Source organism: Panthera tigris, chromosome C2 (genome assembly GCF_018350195.1).
Source record: "Panthera tigris isolate Pti1 chromosome C2, P.tigris_Pti1_mat1.1, whole genome shotgun sequence".
Taxonomy (NCBI): domain Eukaryota; kingdom Metazoa; phylum Chordata; class Mammalia; order Carnivora; family Felidae; genus Panthera; species Panthera tigris.
In genome coordinates this window covers 130091424-130109809 of record NC_056668.1, presented here as the reverse complement: position 1 = coordinate 130109809, position 18386 = coordinate 130091424, and the positions used below count along the sequence as shown (strand labels likewise).

The 18386-nt window shown below is 40.0% G+C and overlaps 1 protein-coding gene and 1 long non-coding RNA gene across 2 annotated transcripts in view; one reads left to right on the top strand and one right to left on the bottom strand.

The window, feature by feature from the left end:
* LOC122242075 overlaps positions 1–18386 on the top strand; it is an 82541-nt gene that overhangs the window by 46032 nt on the left and 18123 nt on the right. The window lies entirely within an intron of this gene.
* MRPL3 (mitochondrial ribosomal protein L3) overlaps positions 15701–18386 on the bottom strand; it is a 51227-nt gene continuing 48541 nt past the window's right edge. The window contains exon 10 of the mRNA XM_007087444.3: positions 15701–15951. Coding sequence (XP_007087506.2) covers positions 15799–15951 — 153 coding nt within the window. The 3' untranslated portion in view covers positions 15701–15798. The remainder of the gene's footprint in view (positions 15952–18386) is intronic.

Here is an 18386-nt window from a genome sequence, read left to right as displayed (position 1 = left end):
TCTTTGTCTGTTGCTTCATTGGTGGTGTATAGGAATGCAACTGATTTTGTGCGTTGATTTTATATCCTGCAACTTTGCTGAATTCATGAATCAGTTCTAGCAGGTTTTTGGTGGAATCTTTTGGGTTGTCCATATAGACTATCATGTCATCTGCGAAGAGTGAAAGTTTGACCTCCTCCTGGCCGATTTGGAATGCCTTTTATTTCTTTGTGTTGTCTGATTGCAGAGGCTAAGACTTCCAGTACTATGTTGAATAACAGTGGTGAGAGTGGACAACCCTGTCTTGTTCCTGACCTTGGGAGTAAAGCTCTCAGTTTTCCCCATTGAGAATGATATTAGCATTGGGTCGTTCATATATGGCTTTTATGATCTCGAGGTATACTCTTCTATCCCTGCTTTCTTGAGGGTTTTTATCAAGAAAGGATGCTGTATTTTGTCAAATCCTTTCCCTGCATCTATTGAGAGGATCCTATGGTTCTTGTCCTTTCTTTTATTGATGTGATGAATCACATTAATTGTTTTGCAGATATTGAACTAGCCCTGCATCCCAGGTATAAATCCCACTTGGTCGTGGTGAATAATTTTTGTAATGTATTGTTGGATCCGGTTGGCTAATATCTTGTTGAGGATTTTTGCATCCATGTTCATCAGGGAGATTGGTCTATAGTTCTCCTTTTTAGTGGGGTCTCTGTCTGGTTTTGGATCAAGGTAATGCTGGCTTCATAGAAAGAGTTTGGAAGTTTTCCTTCCATTTCTATTTTTTGGAACAGTTTCAAGAGAATAGGTGTTAACTCTTCCTTAAATATTTGGTAGAATTCCCCTGGAAACCATCCGGCCCTGGACTGTTGTTTTTGGCAGATTTTTGATTACTCATTCAATTTCCATACTGATTATGGGTCTGGTCAAGTTTTCTCTTTCTTCCTGTTTCAGTTTTGTTAGTGTATATGTTTCTAGGAATTTGTCCATTTCATCCAGATTGCCCTTTTTATTGGCATATAATTGCTCATAATATTCTCTTATTATTGTTCTTGTTTCTGCTGTGTTGGTTGTGATCTCTTCTCTTTCATTCTTATATTTATTTGGGTCCTTTCCTTTTTGATCAAACTGGCTAGTGGTTTATAAATTTTGTTAATTCTTTCAAAGAACCAGCTTCTTGTTTCATTGATCTGTTCCACTGTTTTGTTTTGTTTTGTTTTTTGTTTTTTTTTTTGGTTTCGATAGCATTAATTTCTGCTCTAATCTTTATTATTGCCTGTCTTTTGCTGGTTTTGGATTTTATTTGCTGTTCTTTTTCCAGCTCCTTAAGGCATAAGTTAGGTAGTGTGTCTGAGATCTTTCTTCCTTCTTTAGGAAGGCCTGGATTGCTATATACTTTCCTCTTATGACTGCCTTTGCTGAGTCCCAGAGGTTTTGGGTTGTGGTGTTATCATTTTCATTGACTTCCATATACTTTTTAATTTCCTCTTTAACTGCTTGGGTGGCCCATTCATTCTTTAGTAGGATATTCTTCAGTCTCCAAGTATTTGTTACCTTTCCAAATTTGTTCTTGTGGTTGATTTTGAGTTTCATAGCGTTGTGGTCTGAAAATATGCATGGTATGATCTCGACCTCTTTGTACTTAGGGCTGATTTGTGTCCCAGTATATGGTCTATTCTGGAGAACGTTCCCTGTGCACTGGAGAAGAATGTATACTCTAAGGTTTCAGGGTGAAATATTCTGAATATATCTGTTAAGTCCATCTGGACCAGTGTGTCATTCCAAGCCATTGTTTCCCTGTGGATTTTTTTGATTAGGTGATCTATACATTGTTGTGAGTGGGGTGTTGAAGTCTCTTACTCTTATGGTATTACTATCGATGAGTTTCTTTATGTTTGTAATTAATTGATTTATATATTTGGGTGCTTGCACATTTGGCACCTAAATGTTTACAATTGTTAGGTCTTCTTGGTGGATAGACCCCTTGATCATGATATAATGCCCTTCTGCATCTCTTGATACAGTCTTTATTTTAAAGTCTAGATTGTCTGATATAAGTATGGCTACTCCAGCTTTCTTTTGTTGACCATTAGCATAATAGATGGTTCTCCATCCCCTTATTTTCAGTCTGAAGGTGTCTTTATGTCTGAAGTGGGTCTCTTGTAAACAGCATCTCAATGGATCTTGTTTTCTTATCCATTCTTTTACCCTATGTCCTTGATTGGAGCATTGAGTCCATTGACATTTAGAGTAAGTACTGAAAGATAGGAATTTATTGTGTAATGATGCTTGGAGTTGGAGTTTCTGGTGGTGTTCTATGGTCCTTTCTAATCTTTGTTGCTTTTGAGATATATATATATATATACATTTTTCAATCTTTTCTCCCCTCAGGGAGTCCCCCTTAAAATTTCTTGCAGGGCTGGTTTAGTGGTCAGAAACTCCTTTACTTATTGTTTGTCTGGGAAACTTTTTATCTTTCCTGTTTTGAATGACAGCCTTTCTGGATAAAGAATTCTTGGCTGCATATTTTTCTGATTCAGCACATTGAGTATATCCTGCCACTCATTTCTGGCCTGCCAAGTTTCTGTGGATAGGTTAGCTGCAAACCTGATCTGTCTTGCCTTGTAGGTTAGGGACTTTTTTTTCCCTTGTTGCTTTCATGATTCTCCCCTTGCCCGAGTATTTTGTGAATTTGACTATGATATGCCTTATTGATGGTCAGTTTTTGTTGAATCTAATGGGGGTCCACTGTGCTTCCTGTTTTGATGTCTGTGTCTTTCTCCAGGTTAGGAAAGTTTTCCGCTATGATTTGCTCACATAACCCTTCTACCCCTATTTCTCTCTCTTCCTCTTCTGGGACCCCTATGATTCTGATGTTCCTTTTTAATAAGTCACTGATTTCTCTAATTCTTAAATCATGCTCTTTTGCCTTAATCTCCCTCTTTTTTTCTGCTTCATTATTCTCTATAAGTTTGTCCTCTATATCATTGATTCTCTGTTCTGCCTCATCCATCCTTGCTGCCATGGCATCCATCTGTGATTGCAGCTCAGGTATAGCATTTTTTTTATTTCATTCTATTTTTTACTTCTTTTGTCTCCACAGAAAGAGATTCTAATCTGTTTTCAACTCCAGCTAGTGTTCTTATTATTGTGATTCTAGATTCTGGTTCAGACATCTTGCTTGTATCTGTGTGGTTGAATCCCTGGCTGTCGTTTCTTTGTGCTCTCTCTTTTGGGGTGAATTCCTTCGTTTTGTCATTTTGAAGGGAGAAAAGGAATTAATGAGGTACAAAAATTAAAATTATGAAATTAAAATTTAAAAAAATGAAAATTAAATACTTAAAAACACATGCACACACACAAATTGAAGAAATCATGCTAGGTCCTAGGTGTGTTTTGGTCTGGGTGTTGAAAGTGGGTTTACAGATTAGAGAAAAAAATGGAAGAGGTGGGGTAAGGAAATCAGAATTAAAAAAAAAGGAATACACTGAAATAGACTAAAAGATGATGGGAGTAAAATAGAGTTTGAAAAATGTACACAAAAGTAAAGAATGTAGTAGAAAAAATTCAGAAAAATATTTTTAATAAAAGTAGAAATGATTTTTTTCTCTTTCTCTATTCAAGAAAAGAAATGAAAAAGAGAAAAAAAGAGGAATGTAAAAAAAGGAAATCTTTTGAAAATTTGAAAAAGTGAATGCAGTGTAGTAGACTAAAATAAAATGATGGAAGTAAAATAGAATTTGAGAAATTTCACATAAAAGCAAAAAAATTAGTAAGAAAAAAGTAAAGAAAAATATTTTTAATAGAAATTGAAAGTAAAAATGAAGTTTTTCTCTTTCTGCATTCAAGAAAAAGAAAGGAAACGAAAAAGAGAAAAAAGAAAAAGAAATCATTTGAAAATTTGAAAAGGTGAATACACTGTAGTAGACTAAAATAAAACGATGGAAGTCAAATAGAATTGGATAAAATTTAAACAGAAGTAGAAAATATAGTAAAAAAAATTAAAAATATTTTCAATAAAAATTGAAAAATAAAAATGAATTTTTTCTCTTTCTGTATTCAAGAAAAAGAAAAGTAGTGTAAAGGTGAAAAAAAAGTAGGAAAATTGAAAAGATGGACCTGCTAACAGATTGAAATGGCACTGAAATTACCTCATTTTCCCCTAGAAGTCAGAGTATGTAGCGCTTTATAGTCCATAAACTATGTAGGCTGTGAGACTTGTGATTTTGAAGAGCGAGGTTGGCCCAGTTGGGCAGGGTCAGTGTAATTGCTCTGTTTTCCACTAGATGGCGCTGCTAACCTACTGGGGTGGATTGTTGTGGTGCTTGTAGGTGCGTATGCGCATGCGTGGGAGCATTGAAAATGGCATCACCCAGCTAGCCAGTCTCTAGCATCGGAACTCTGTTCTCCCAGATCAGCAATTGTGCACTGGCCCTCTGTCTTCAGCTCTCCTCCACTCCCTCCTTTTTCACTGTCCATGACCGGGCCCCAGGCAGTACCTCTCTCTTGAGTTTTGTCTCAGATGCAGCTGTTTTCCCTGGCCCCTTACTTCTGAAGGACTGTGGCTTTAACCCCTTCCGCCCCTCTGCGGGAGGGTCTCACCGAGCAGTGGCCAAATGAGCAAGGGCCGAATGTCGACTACACCCAGGAACGCTTGCTGGACCCTGCTGCTGCCGGTGCCCCGAGACTATGGCCAAGTGCCAGGCCGCCCCAGAAGAGTTCATGAGATAGTGTAGCAGCAGCTTTTCAGGGATTATGGAAAACCACAACACACATCTGACACCAGACTTCACCCTTAATGACTTTGTTCAAGCAGCAGTGAATGTGGCCATTCTCTGGGGTCTGCTGGGACCAGGATGCCTCACAGTCTCTACCAAATGTCCTTCCAGCAGTGGAACCGCTTTTCCCCGTGTAGCCTGAGAACCTCCCGGACCCCACTCTGCTCCTGGGTATTTGCCCTTCCCACCAGAGCATCGCCAGTTATCGAGCTGCGGAGTTGTAGCCTTTGCACTCCTCTTGTTTACAGTCTTGACAGAATTTAAACCCTCTGCTTTCTCCTTTCTCCCTTTTTAGTTTAGTCTCTGTGGCTGTTTCCAATTTTCCACTTTCTGTCCAGCTGTTTTTTGTGTGTGTGTGGGGTGCTTTTCCTGTATTCCCCCCCTGCAGTCTCCATCCTTTCTCCGCCCACAAAAGCACCTCCCTGCCCTCTGCGGCTTCTCGCTCCCCAAGTTCACTCCTCTGCACTGTGTACCTGCTGAATTCTGTGGTTCAGGTTGTGCAAATTGTTGTGTTAATCCTCCACAATCAGTTTTCTAGGTGTGTAGGATGGTTTAGTGTTGGTCTGGCTGTAGTTCATGGACGTGAGGGAAACAAAAAACTTCGATGCTGTTCCACCATCTTGGCTCCACTTCTCTCATGAAATCCTCTTCTTTCCTTCTTTTGAAAAGGTGTTACGACTTCCCCTAAGAGACACAGGTGGAGTAGGACTGCGTATACCTAAAAGTATACAACTAAATATTAATTGCCATGCAACTTGGATAGGAAAGATGGGGTGAAGAGAGATAATCGTCCTAGAAACTAGGCTAAGTCAAGGTAGAGGCACATTAAAGATACAACCTTCCTTTCCCCGAGTTAAGGAATCGTCCTCTTTTTGACTGGAGAAAACAGATCTTTCTAACATTAATCCCTGAGAAAATGTATCATGCAGCCCCCTGTGTACGCAATGTGGACGATGTCCTAGCAGTAGGGCTCATGACGACACTTGCCCTCTTTGGCCTCACAGACGTGGTTTACTGGAGAGACGTCAGTGATGGTTGTCCAGTGTTAGTACCATTCCAATACTGCCAGTTCGAACACCATCTTCCACCAGCAGACCCAGTGAAGCCAGCCTCCTTCCTCCCTTACTGTGCAATGGAACATTCTTCCTGGGGCTCTGATGGAGATACTTGGACCCATCCAGTATCAGAGGTGGAAGTGATATATGCTTTTGCTTTCCTTTCTGCTTTCCATGCAATGGCCTACTCACATCATCTGGGCATGACGTCTTCCTAGAGATTCTGGAAATCCCAAGTTGGTATTGAGAGACCTTGCATGTCTCACTAAGGAGATAAATCTTTAGGGGTGGAGGGAGAAAAGTGAAATAAAGGATACTTGGGAACTGAACCATCTGGAACTTGGGAAAGGAAAGGATAAAAGCAACCTCCCAGCTGGAACCAGGGGAGAAATACTAGGGCAACTGCTTGAGGAAGATGCCTAAACACACCTCATGTCAGGAAGTGACAGACCAGCTATTTTTGTTGTAAGTAAACAGAAGATATTTTGAACACATTTAACCTGGAACAATCTTTCTCAGAGGTAATTTAGTATTATACATCAACTGAACCAGTGATTTTGCTTCTAGTAATTTACTTAAGAAAATAATTATTGATGGCCACAAAGATTTAGCTATACAGATGTCCATCACAGCCTGGTTTCCAATTGCAAGGGGGAAAAAAAAAGAAGTTCAAAACCACAAAACCCCCAAATTTTAATGACACAAAAAGATATATTATCAACCGAAAAAAAAAAAAAGACTATCAAAGAGCAGGCACAGTCATCCTATTTATTATACAAACATGCACATATATAGGCATGGAAGTTCTAGAAGAGGTCAACAGTCTTAGTAACTGCAAGATGGGATCATGAAGTGTTTTTCTCATTTTCCAAATCTTTGCAGTAAACAAATATTGCTTTTATGATGTGAAATAGTTTATTTTTAAGTTTAAAAAATCTTATTCCTTTTTTAGTCTTCATAAAGATCAAACTGGGTGATTGATCCATAGTGACCTTCTCCCAATCTTTATTTACTCCTTTGGTGGATTCTCTGAATGTCTCTTTATCATTTCAGTGAGAACAGGAAACTAACTCTGGTTCAACACAGACTCAACAAACCAAGAGCCCAGGAAATGACAAGGAGGACCCCTACCTTGGCCAGACAAATAATTCCACACAGAGACCAGCAAAGAGCAAACAGTGGGATTTCCGTGGCAGGGGAGCATCACCATCCTAAAAGTTCAGATACTTTCCCACCTGATGGTGAAAGAAAAGGATCACTAGAACATTTTTCCTTTTCTTTTTTTTAAAGTAGGCTCCATGCCCAGTGTGAGGCTTAAACTCCCGACCCTCAGAACAAGAGTCAGATACTCGATTGACTGAGCTAGCCAGGCACCCCATGGGAACATTTTAAAACCTGCCAGATCCTTGACCTTCTGTGTTTGATTAATTAGGTCAACCCAACTTATGAAATAAATAGGATAAATCCTATCAATATCCACAGATATTTTTCCTAGGCCTGTCCACCCATTAAGATGGGTCCTATGCACCTTACTACCCATGAGATGGAGAGAAAATTGGGATATTGTGTATAAAAAGGTGTGAGAGTTCTCTGTTCAATTAAATTTTGAATCAATGCCTTTTTTTTTTTAAAGTTGATTCAGCAGTTTTAGTTGGTCTGACCTCTTTGATATTCTGGAAACTCAGGATTTTTTTTTTTTTTTTTTTTTTTTTTTTTTTTTTTTTTTTAGGTCTCATACTGTTTTACTGCCTGGAGCTACTTGCAGGTCCAATCAATATCTATTAGTCAAGCTTAAGACCTTTGCTCAGTTCCAAACAATCATTTTGGAGCTAGCTGAGAGGGTAATATGATTGTCTTGACCTGTACCTGGAGTGAAAGGGCAGAAGGTCTCATCCTCCCCAAACCCTCAATGTTTTTCCCCTTTGAGGATGGTGAAGAAAGCCTTGCCAGTGGAGCAGTTTCACTCCATTCTAAATAGGAGGGGCCTCCACCAAAGTTCCACGGTCTGGTAGCAAGAGACCCCCACACTCATGCCCAGCTCATCCTCTCACACTGACTTCCATGGTAGAAACTACCCCCCAGAGAAGTTGTCTAAATTCTATCTACAGGTACAGCAAACAGGCACAGGGCTCCTCTCTCCCCACAGTGGAAAAGAGGGCTAACTCAGTGATTTCCATCAGATGTTTAGCAAACTCGGGTGCCTGGAAGCTGGGGCTCTGTCCAGAATGCATGACTTGGAGTCCAGAGGTGACCTTCAGTTCTTGTCCCAGCTCAGCCATTCACTAGGTATTTGACTTGGAAATGCTACATAATCTTTGAGTCTCAATTTCCTCATGTATATAGTAGAGGTGATAACAGTTACCTGGCAGGGTGGTTGAGGATTAAACAAGAGACCATGTAAAACATCTGACGCTCAGTGAGTGTTCAATAAATGTCCTATAGTTCTGACTGCTAACCTTCAAGGCATAAAGGGAAGGGGTCCAGATATGGCCCAAGAGGGAGGATTCACTGATTAATATGTCAACCCCTAGGAATCTGCTGGTGTAACTTCACCCTACATCCAACACCCTCCATCTCCACATCAGCTTCTCTGGAGTTGTTCTAAAGCTCTCAGCCATGAAAACGGAAGAGAGTCTTGATCTATCCCAATTTGCAGAAAAAGAAAGTATGTTTATGCATAAAATTCTCTCCATTTTCAATATTTCCTCTCAGTAACTTTTTCAAAGCTTTTTATACTTGCCACAGGTGCAGGACAAGTGAAATAAACAAAGTAGAAAATATTGGCAACAACAATAATAAACTGAAAAATTCAGACAAGCTAAGATTGACAGCTTGTTTCACTTGTGATTTTTTTTTTTTTTAATCAGAGGTGAGGTACTAAAGTCACACATTTCTGAAACAATTCAACACATGTGTATGAGGCTAAATCACAGTTCACAACAGAGGAAACCAACTATATCAATATAGTAGATTCTCTTTAAAGAAAGTCATGAATCTCAGTTTGCGGTGTGGAAGGGTACAGGGAAATCGGACACCTGATTTTAGCACAAGCTCTGCCAGCCACTTGTTTAGTGAGGCCCTAACCAAGTCCTAGACTTCTCAGTCTGCTTATTTTCTCAGTCATACAAGATGGATGATATCTAATATGTATATATATTCTTGCAAGATGTTAAAGCATTTTCCCAGGGCGGTACTCTCATAAGAACATAAAAACACCTTGAAATATAAAGCACCACACACATATAAAACGTCCCTACTATTACATTTTCATAAATATTTCTCCGATGTGAATGGCTCCCAAATAACTGGCCTGGGTACCACAAATGACTTGCCCCCCTATACATCATGTTGTTTTAGGCCAGTGGTTCTGAACTTTGTACACTGGTACTGGAGAGCTGTAAAAAATACTGGTGCCTGGGGCTGAGCCCCACAGAGTCTAAGAACATTGGACTGGGGTTCTCCAAGCCCCCTGTGTGGTTCTAACGTGCAGTCAGGGATAAGGAGCACTGTGTTAGGTGAAGGTGAGACCGGCCTTTGTAAACCACTGTGAGAATTACCTGTGCCTGAGGAGCTCTCTTCCGGGGTCCAGTTGTTTGGGTGGGCAGCTCAAGGGCTCCTGGGCCACAGCACTTTTAGCCTCTCTTTTTATGGGAAGTGGAGTTGAACAAAGGGCTTTGGATCATTAAATCACAACCTTTTCCCCCAAGGTAGAGCTGTGCTTATCAGTTACTGGCTAGAGGAGTGAACCATGCAAGCAGGGAAGAGATACTCCCTGTTGTAATTGTACAGGTAGAAAAAGGTTCGAGTTGTTACGGAACATCTTTTCCTGTTTCCTTCCTTTTTATCACTTTTCTTTCTCCTTTGCTTACTTCCTCAGTTTTGATTCATGTTTTCCTCAACACGCATTTTCCTCTGTGGACCCTGTCGCCTTGGTTCTCATTCATAGATATTTTGGCGGCAGGCTGGCTGTCACTAGCAGCTTGTGAAACCCTCTGCTGGCGGAGGGGAAGGGCGCCCTTCTTCCAGGCCTGGCACTTCTCCACGAGGCAGTCCACACTTGAGTGTTTCTGCACTTCGCAGAACAAGATGGACTGCCAGCCAAGGCTCTGATGCCATCTCTGCTTTATCACGCCATTTTAGATGAGGAAATGGATGTTGGCTGCCCAAGAGAGGCATTTATTATTGTTCCTTCTGACACAGTCCCTTTTACATCGTCATCCTTGCATCTTTGTCAGGACCTCTGTGATGGAGTATTTGGTTAGTTCCTTCTCAAGGCACATTTGAGGCACTGCCACAACTTGGCATCTTATCCTTTTTCTTTAAAAACAATGAACTTTCTAGGGGCGTCTGGGTGGCTCAGTCCGTTGAGTGTCCAACTTTGGGTCAGGTCATGATGTTATGGTTCTCGAATTTGAGCACCGCCTCGGGCTCTGTGCTGACAGCTCAGAGCCTGGAGCCTGCTTCAGAGTCTGTGTCTCCCTCTTTCTCTGCCCCTCCCCACTCATACTCCCTCTCTCTCTCAAAAATGAACATTAAAAAAAATTTTTTTTTAAAAAGATGCTTTATGATTAAAATTTTTTTTTTAGAAAACCAAAACAATGAACTTTCTAGATGCCCTAGCACATACTCTGGTGCTTATATGAAGTCCACTTTTGGAGGATCAAGGGCACAACTGTCACTTTCACTCTTCCAGTCAAATGGCAGGAGAGAACAACTCTGTGTCTCCCATGCCAAGAAGATGTTTTAGCCAGCTGAGATAAAATCATTTATTTGCTTTTATGGTGTTATGGGTTGCACTCGTCGAAATTAATTTGGCTTGTCTAACCTGAACAGGTCACCTCATTAGTCTAAAAAGTGAAAAGCAATGCGTGAGGTGGGCTTCTGTAAGTTCTGTGGAAACAACATTTAAAAGCAGAAAACAAAATGATGAAATGGAGGCTGGCAACCTGCACTCAGGACTCTGGCTATTTTCTGGAGGAGATGATGACACTTTAATTGGGTCCTCTTATTTCAGGGAGTCCTAGGCAGTTGCTAGAGGCAGAATCTGGACGGCAGGCAGCATTTGTTTTGTGAGGCACGCTTGGGGAGACCACTGCCATTTCTGGGGCCAAGCTCCCACCTGCTCTGCCAGCAATTATTACTGGAAGCTGGCAGATGAGGTATTACAGCTCATACAGCAGTAAAGCTGGAAACTGAAGGAGAAATGTGGATTGTTACAAGAGTCAACTTGGTAGAAAATTCCCGAAGGCGGAAGAAACTTTATCCATCATTAGTCAAGTGAAGAATTGCTTCCCATCTAGAAAACAGGTAGCCCCAAAGTGACACATCTGATTATAAAGCTCCTGGAGACGTTTGCCCAAGGGGGCCTCACAGCACAGTGACCTACCTCTGTCTCTCTGTATTTAAATGCCCTCTTTTGGCTCAGCAAGACTGAAATCAGCAACATGGCCTTCCTCATCACTAAAGGGCTCCACTGCAAAACTATTTATAAAAACGAGATAAGCAGTTGAAGTCCATTCTCCCTGCCATCCTTCCTGCAAGAGGAGGGGAGAGCTTCGAAGTACCGGCCTCAGGAGACACAGGCATTTCGGGCAATTTAGAGTAATAACAAGAGAAAGAAACCAGCCACGGAAAAGCAAACAACAGAGTGCTGCTGGAAGACCTCACACGGGAGGCTAGACCATGTTGCAAGGCGGGACGGCACCAGCAGCTGTGGTGGTGTATTTCCACTCTGACAAGGAGGAGGAGTGATACAGACACTTAAAGAAAGGCATTCACGTGAACATCCGTCCCAGAGGCCCAAACACCAGGCCAGATTGCGTCCGCAATCCAAACGCTGCTCTTTCTCCCGCAGTGGGTCTTACCGTGGTGCGGCTGACACCGTTCTCTGTGGGCAGTGACTTAGGACCAAGGTCCGGTCTCGCTGCAAAAAGGAGAGGCTCTCATTTTGACAGATGTTATTTTTTTCTCAAATAGACATTCTTTGGATTACTCAAACAGATGTTGCTGAGCATAAAACAGTGCTCTTACACAGGCTGGTGGAACTTCTCCTGTAGTATCAGGAACCCTGAATGGCTGCTTTAACTAGCGCGTGTCATAATGCTTCACACTAAAAACACCCCCCCCCCCCCCCCCCCGCCAACCCAAACCCCATAGTTGTGTATGTATTTCATCCTATATTCTCAGATGCACTCAGATTCCATTCACAAATTCACCTTTGGAAATAAGCTGTAAAAGTCATCCTTCTATTCCGTCCCTTGTGAAAAGCTGAAAAGCAGGTCTGTATCTCAGCTTTAAAGGTTACTGAAAGCACAATTTATTGACTTTGAAAAACTTAATCTCCTTGCAAATTATATCCTTACATCTGCTGTGGGTAAGAAGTGCTTTCATTGACATTTTAGTGCTTGTGACAGCTTGTCACCGTCCACTTTTCACCCCATGCCAGGGCCCACTGTGGAGACGAGATTAATCGGCATTAACGTTTCAGCTTCAGCTACTCCAGTAAGTAAGGTGAGGGTCCTGGAGGGAAGGACAACCAGTGCCCAGTGTTAACTCTTAAAGTGGATATGCTTGACCGGCTGGACTTCCCCAAGCCTCCCAATTTTATAAGATTCAGCGCTTACTCATCTTATAACTAATAGCTAGTACCAACAAAGGCTGGAACCAATGTCTAATTTGAATGAAAGTTAGTTATAAAAAGTTCCCAAAACAAATCTAAAATAGGAAATCAAGTTCAAGCCCAAATTAGGAGCCGGGCGCGCTCGGCTGCTGAGAACCGAACTGCCTCCGCACCTGAGCAGTGGCGGTTACTGTGGAGGAGGCGGCCCCTTATTGCCTGGACTCCACACAGTGAGGTGAGCAGTGTCCAGACCATGTGCTTATCCATAATAGGCTAAGTTCCATTTTCCTCGAGCTGAACATTTGATGATAGGCACTGTAGCCATAGTGACCCACGATTCTTAGCAAATTCCCTGTCTTCCTTAGTGTTGGACCAGGCAGACCCTGGCTTATGTATTCCATAGCTGTAGAGAAGGCTTCCTCCTTACCACCTGGGTCAGTAGAACACATCTTGGGTTACTTCTGGGCTACTGAAAAAGTCCGCAGGAATGGGCCCCAGATCCTCTTTGATTGCTGCAAGGCCCTGGCAGTGGGGAGTAGGAGGTGTACGAAGGTGGGGGATGTAAGTGGATGCTTTGCTCCCGGACTCTAGAAGGTAGGGTTCACACTCATGACCCTAAAAGGTGATCAGAAATTTTCTCCTTTAAACTCAAATGCAGATCCAAAGACTAAAGACTCTACAAATGGTGATGGGTCTAGGGCCGGCTTTCTAGTGCAAAGGGCTCCCTGCCTTCTTCAAAACACTGTATGTCTTGGGCAAATGACTGCTGAATGGCTCCTTGCTCTCCTGTCCACCTGGTTATCTTCAGACGCCAGGATTCCTTTCTCTCCACCTCTGCAGATGCTTTATATGGAAACAAGGTTTTTATGTTTTCCCAGCGATAATTGTTCATTTGTCTTGCAAGGTAACAGCTGCTTCCCATTGGTTTATCAGCAAATTTCACGCATCTCTAAGTTCATTAAAATCTTTTGATCAAATGCAACTAAAGTAGTTAAGACATACAGTATGCCGAATTTCAAAGTAAAGCGTAAGTAAGCATAGTATGGGGACATACCTAATAGTTATGATTTCATGTGCTCACTATTTTTGAATGTACACATTCACATCCATTTTAGAGTCTGTTTGAACAGTTCTATGGTAAAACCTGTTGAGATTTTAAAAATAGGATTGAATTCTTTACAATATTAAGTCTCCCCATTCATAACCATGATAATCCCCTCCATTATTTGTCTTCTTTTATGTCCTTCAATAAAGTTTTAACTTCTCCAATAAGACTCCAGCACATTTGTAAGGCTTTTTCCTAGGTAAGCTTTAAAAAAAATTGCTATTGGAATAGTAGCCATTTCCCCCCACCCCATAAAATTTCTCAATATTGCTATGTTTATATATTAATCTTTACAGTCACCTTGCTGAACTGCCTTCGTTTTTTTTTTTTAAATGTTTTTATTTATTTTTGAGACTGAGCAGGGGAGGGGCAGAGAGTGAGGGAGACACAATCTGAAGCAGGCTTCAGGCTCTGAGCTATCAGCACAGAGCCCGACGTGGGGCTCGAACTCACGGACTGTGAGATCATGACCCGAACTGAAGTTGGACACTTAACCGACTAAGCCACCCAGGCGCCCTCCTTCGTTGTTTCTAATGACTTGTCAGTTGATTGTCTTACAGGTAGATATTTCTTCCAATCTTCTCACTTCCTAATATTTATATCATTACTTTTTCTTGTCTTAGTAACTGTACTGACAAAGACTTCCAAGAACACTGTTGAACAGCAGTAGTAAAGATTATCTATCCTTGTTTGATCTGACAAGAATGTGTCTAATATTTTACCCTTGAATATGTTTGAGATAATCTTTTAAGTCCAGGAATTTCCAGTTTGATAAGTAATTTTTTGAATAAAAAATGGTATGGTGACCAAGACTTATTCCAGTTTAAAACAATTCCTCTTGAGGAACTCATGATTAAAGAGTAATATGTAAAAAGATCAATGCTGTTTTACTTTGGTATCCAGGCAGCTCAGAGTCAAACTGAGTCCAATGATTTTGCATGTCATAGTCTGCTCATCTGTATCATATGGTTACCATTCTTTCCCAACTCCCGACTGAATACTGATTTATGTTATCCTAGGTGTTTTTCCCTCACTTACTCTTTTATTTTCTATTTATTTTTATTCATTTTGAGACAGCACGCACGCACACACATGAGCCGGAGGTGGGGGGAGGGAGAGGGAGAGGGAGAGGGAGAGGGAGAGAGAGGGAGAGAGAGAGAGAGAGAGAGAGAGAGAGAAAGCCCAAGTGGCTTGATGCAGGGCTTGAACCATGAACCAGATCATGACCTGAGCTGAAACCAAGAGTTGGATGCTTAACCAACTCAGCCACCCAGGTGCCCCAACTATTTTATTGTATGGATTTTCTGTCAATTGCAACAAATCTTACTGGAATTAGGTGAAGAATAATGAAAAATTTAAAAAAGATGTGACTATATTTGGATTTGAAATAAAAAATGAGAGAAATGAAATATCAGCAAAAAAAAAAAATACTGTTGGACCTTTCAAATACAAATCCATTAGTTATTAGGAAGTTATATGGTGATCTAACAGTATGATTAATGTCTCTTGGGTTGCTGTATGAATCAAGTCTCAGAAAATATCCTGAGTTAAAAGTTAGATCCTGTGGGTCCTCAGGAATCTGGGTTCAGAGGAAATCCAGTAGTTCAATAAGGACTGCTTATACTTGCATTGTTAAGCTTGATTATTTGACATAATGTAGCCATTAGCAAACACGTTTTAATTTCATACAATGAAAAAACCCAGGGGACATTAATATTTTTAAAAATAGGTGATTCATAAGTTTGTTGAATGTACAACCCCAGGCCACTTCAAATCCTTCTGGGAAAGCAAGGAAGAATGATTAAAATATAATTTAAATAAAAATCTTACTTCCTTTCTCTGTTTAGAAAGTGTAAGTTTCAAGTTCACCCTGAAAGTGTAAGTTTGCCACTGTTCCACATCCACCCCTTCAGAAAGACAGAAATATCTTTAACAAAAGAGGCTGAATTCATAAGCATCTTAAGATAACTTTAGAATAGGTAGTAAAAAAGGATGAAGCTCACAAATCACAAAAGACTTTGCTCGTATGCAAACGGCTGGTCCATCGACATCTGGCATATCCAGTCTATTTAACTGATTTATCTAATGTGGTAATTTTTTTAAAACAAAATTTAGTTTGGGGGATGGAATGATGTATTTATGCCCTTGACAAAGATGACAAGTGTGGTACTGTGATTAAGAAAGGAAAATATATTTCCTGGTTATATATTGCTCTGGCTCATCAAAGCTCATAAAATACAGGAGGTTCTGCCATGTCCACGGGGGTTAGGAGAATATAATAGAAGGTGCACTAGGCTGACACACATTTTCATCATACAAATCTTCTGGTAGTTCTTCTTCATCTCCATCAGGAAAATATGTAGGGAATGGTAGATTTTTACAGAAGTCCTTATATGCAGGCAGTGTAGAATCTCTGATCTGGAAGGAGGGGGACGACAAAGACCTTATTAATAAGTAGTACCAGTTAAGTTACTTAAAGATAGTATGTTTTAATTATTAATAAACAATATCTATTCCTACATTTTCTAATGTGAATAACACAACTGTTACATAAAGTGAAAGGAACTCAATGTATTCTTTTTATTCCAATAAACTTAATCCAATGACAGAAATACAACCTTCCTCAAGTCAGTCATCTGCCTTCTAAATTACTCTGATAATTACATATCTTACTCATAACTTACAAATCTCTAGAACTGCCCAGGAGGATAAATTATATTTTAAAATTACTACTTAGGTATCAACTATATCCAAACTATGTGCCTAAAAGTTATTACCATCTACTTCTTAATTATTGATCTTATTTTATTATATATTTTTATTATTTTATTTTCTACCATAGATTCTTTTGAGTTGAGGTTTTAAAAAAGAATTTACCTAGTATTTTTGTTAGTCTTACATCAAAGGGCACATAACCAAAAATATCAAGTTTTATTAAGGAAATAAGCTTACATTTAACAAGTACCATTATCACTGAGAAGAGAAGGACAAAATAATATTTAGCAAAAAACAATCATTCCATAAGTCTTTATACTAGTTTTATTAGCTCTTTCTAATCTAAAAATATTCTAATTATATCTGTAAATTCATAAACCAAGAAACAGTTCAGATGTTGGTATGATCTAAAATGTTGGGTTTTATTTTTGGAAAACATTACTGGTTCTTTAAAGCTTCTGAGTCATTCTACAGCTTTCATTCAGTGAGAAATTAAAAAAAAATTACATGTAATTATACACACAGAGTAAAACACGGCATAATCATTTTGGCAATAAGAAACGAATAATTTGGTTGAAATAAGTACACAGCTGCTAGGAACAGCTATGTACAGAAACACATCTATTTTAATCTCTCTCATTAAAATTGTTCCAAGGAATTTTCAGTTAGTTGCTCAGAAGAAAATAAACTCATTTAATTTTTTCTTTCCAAGTCACTAATCTTGGGTTGAACTTGAACTTGGGGCGGGGGGGGGGGGGGGAGTCATATTCTTACTGATTTAAACTGTTTCAGAATTTAGAATGGAGAATAAAACCCAAGCAAATAAACAACCAAACCAACAACAGCAAAACTTTCTGTGCTAATTTGATAATTGTGCAAATTTAGTCATAAATGATCTAAACAGCAAATTCTCAGTTGCTTTTACATTTTGATAGATCTATCATACTTGAACATTTCAGAGAACACTACTTATATATTCTAACTATAAATGTTACAGTACTATAATTCATTGATAGGAAACATGAGTGACATTTTATTTAAATCTCTTTTGTCTTGGTGGCTCTAAAGCTGAGGGGCAGAGTTTGCATCCCATCTTTAACAAATGTGTAAGACTCAACAGTATGTATTTTTGTGCACTTAATCTAACCTCTGGCTTCATTATTTCCCCACCTTCACCAAAACTCTCTCAACTCTCTGGCTCATTCTTTTTATATTTCTGTATATTGGCAAGGCAGTTCAAATCCTCTGAGGAAAGATGAGGGGTAGGACACACACACAAACAGGAAATCTAGAAAACACTTAAATGATAAATTAGGCTACAGGAATGAGCACACACAAATAATAGTTAATAATATACATCACATAATGCTGTAAACATATTCTTTAGGCTTTTTTTAAATACGTTTAGTGAATCTAGACAACAACAAAAAATGCTTAAATTAATTAAACAGGTTGGTCATCCCTAAGACCATCTTTACTAACTTTAGCATTAAAAAGTTACTGGCAGGGGCGCCTCGGTGGCTCAGTCGGTTGGGCGTCCGACTTCAGCTCAGGTCATGATCTTGCAGTCCGTGAGTTCAAGCCCTGAGTCAGGCTCTGGGCTGATGGCTCAGAGCCTGGAGCCTGCTTCGGATTCTGTGTCTCCCTCTCTCTCTGCCCCTCCCCCATTCATGCTCTGTCTCTCTCTGTCTCAAAAATAAATAAAACGTTAAAAAAATTAAAAAAAAAAAAGTTACTGGCAGCCCTGTACTCTGGGGGTGGGGTGCAAAAGTTCCTGTGGGATGAGAGAATGCTGAAGAGGCTGCCTGTCCACTAGGAGGCGCCTCAATCTCCATGGGCAAAGGGGCTCTTTTCACTTGCTATGGAATCACTGGGAAGTATAGAAAAAGTGGGATGACAGAAAAAGTTTTCAAAAAGTGGACCACACTTGTGTACCGTCACTTCTCTTAAAACACAAGCCCACAAAACACCCCCCAAGCCCACATCTTAATGTTTGGGACGGACATTTCTGTAAGGTTACAAAAGACTTGTTTAGACACTGTAGTTCGAAGATTGTTTTCTCAAGATGCGTTCTTTTTTTAATCAAAATATGTTTCTTGAAAATACATTCATTGGTATGTTAACATTTCTAAGTGGAC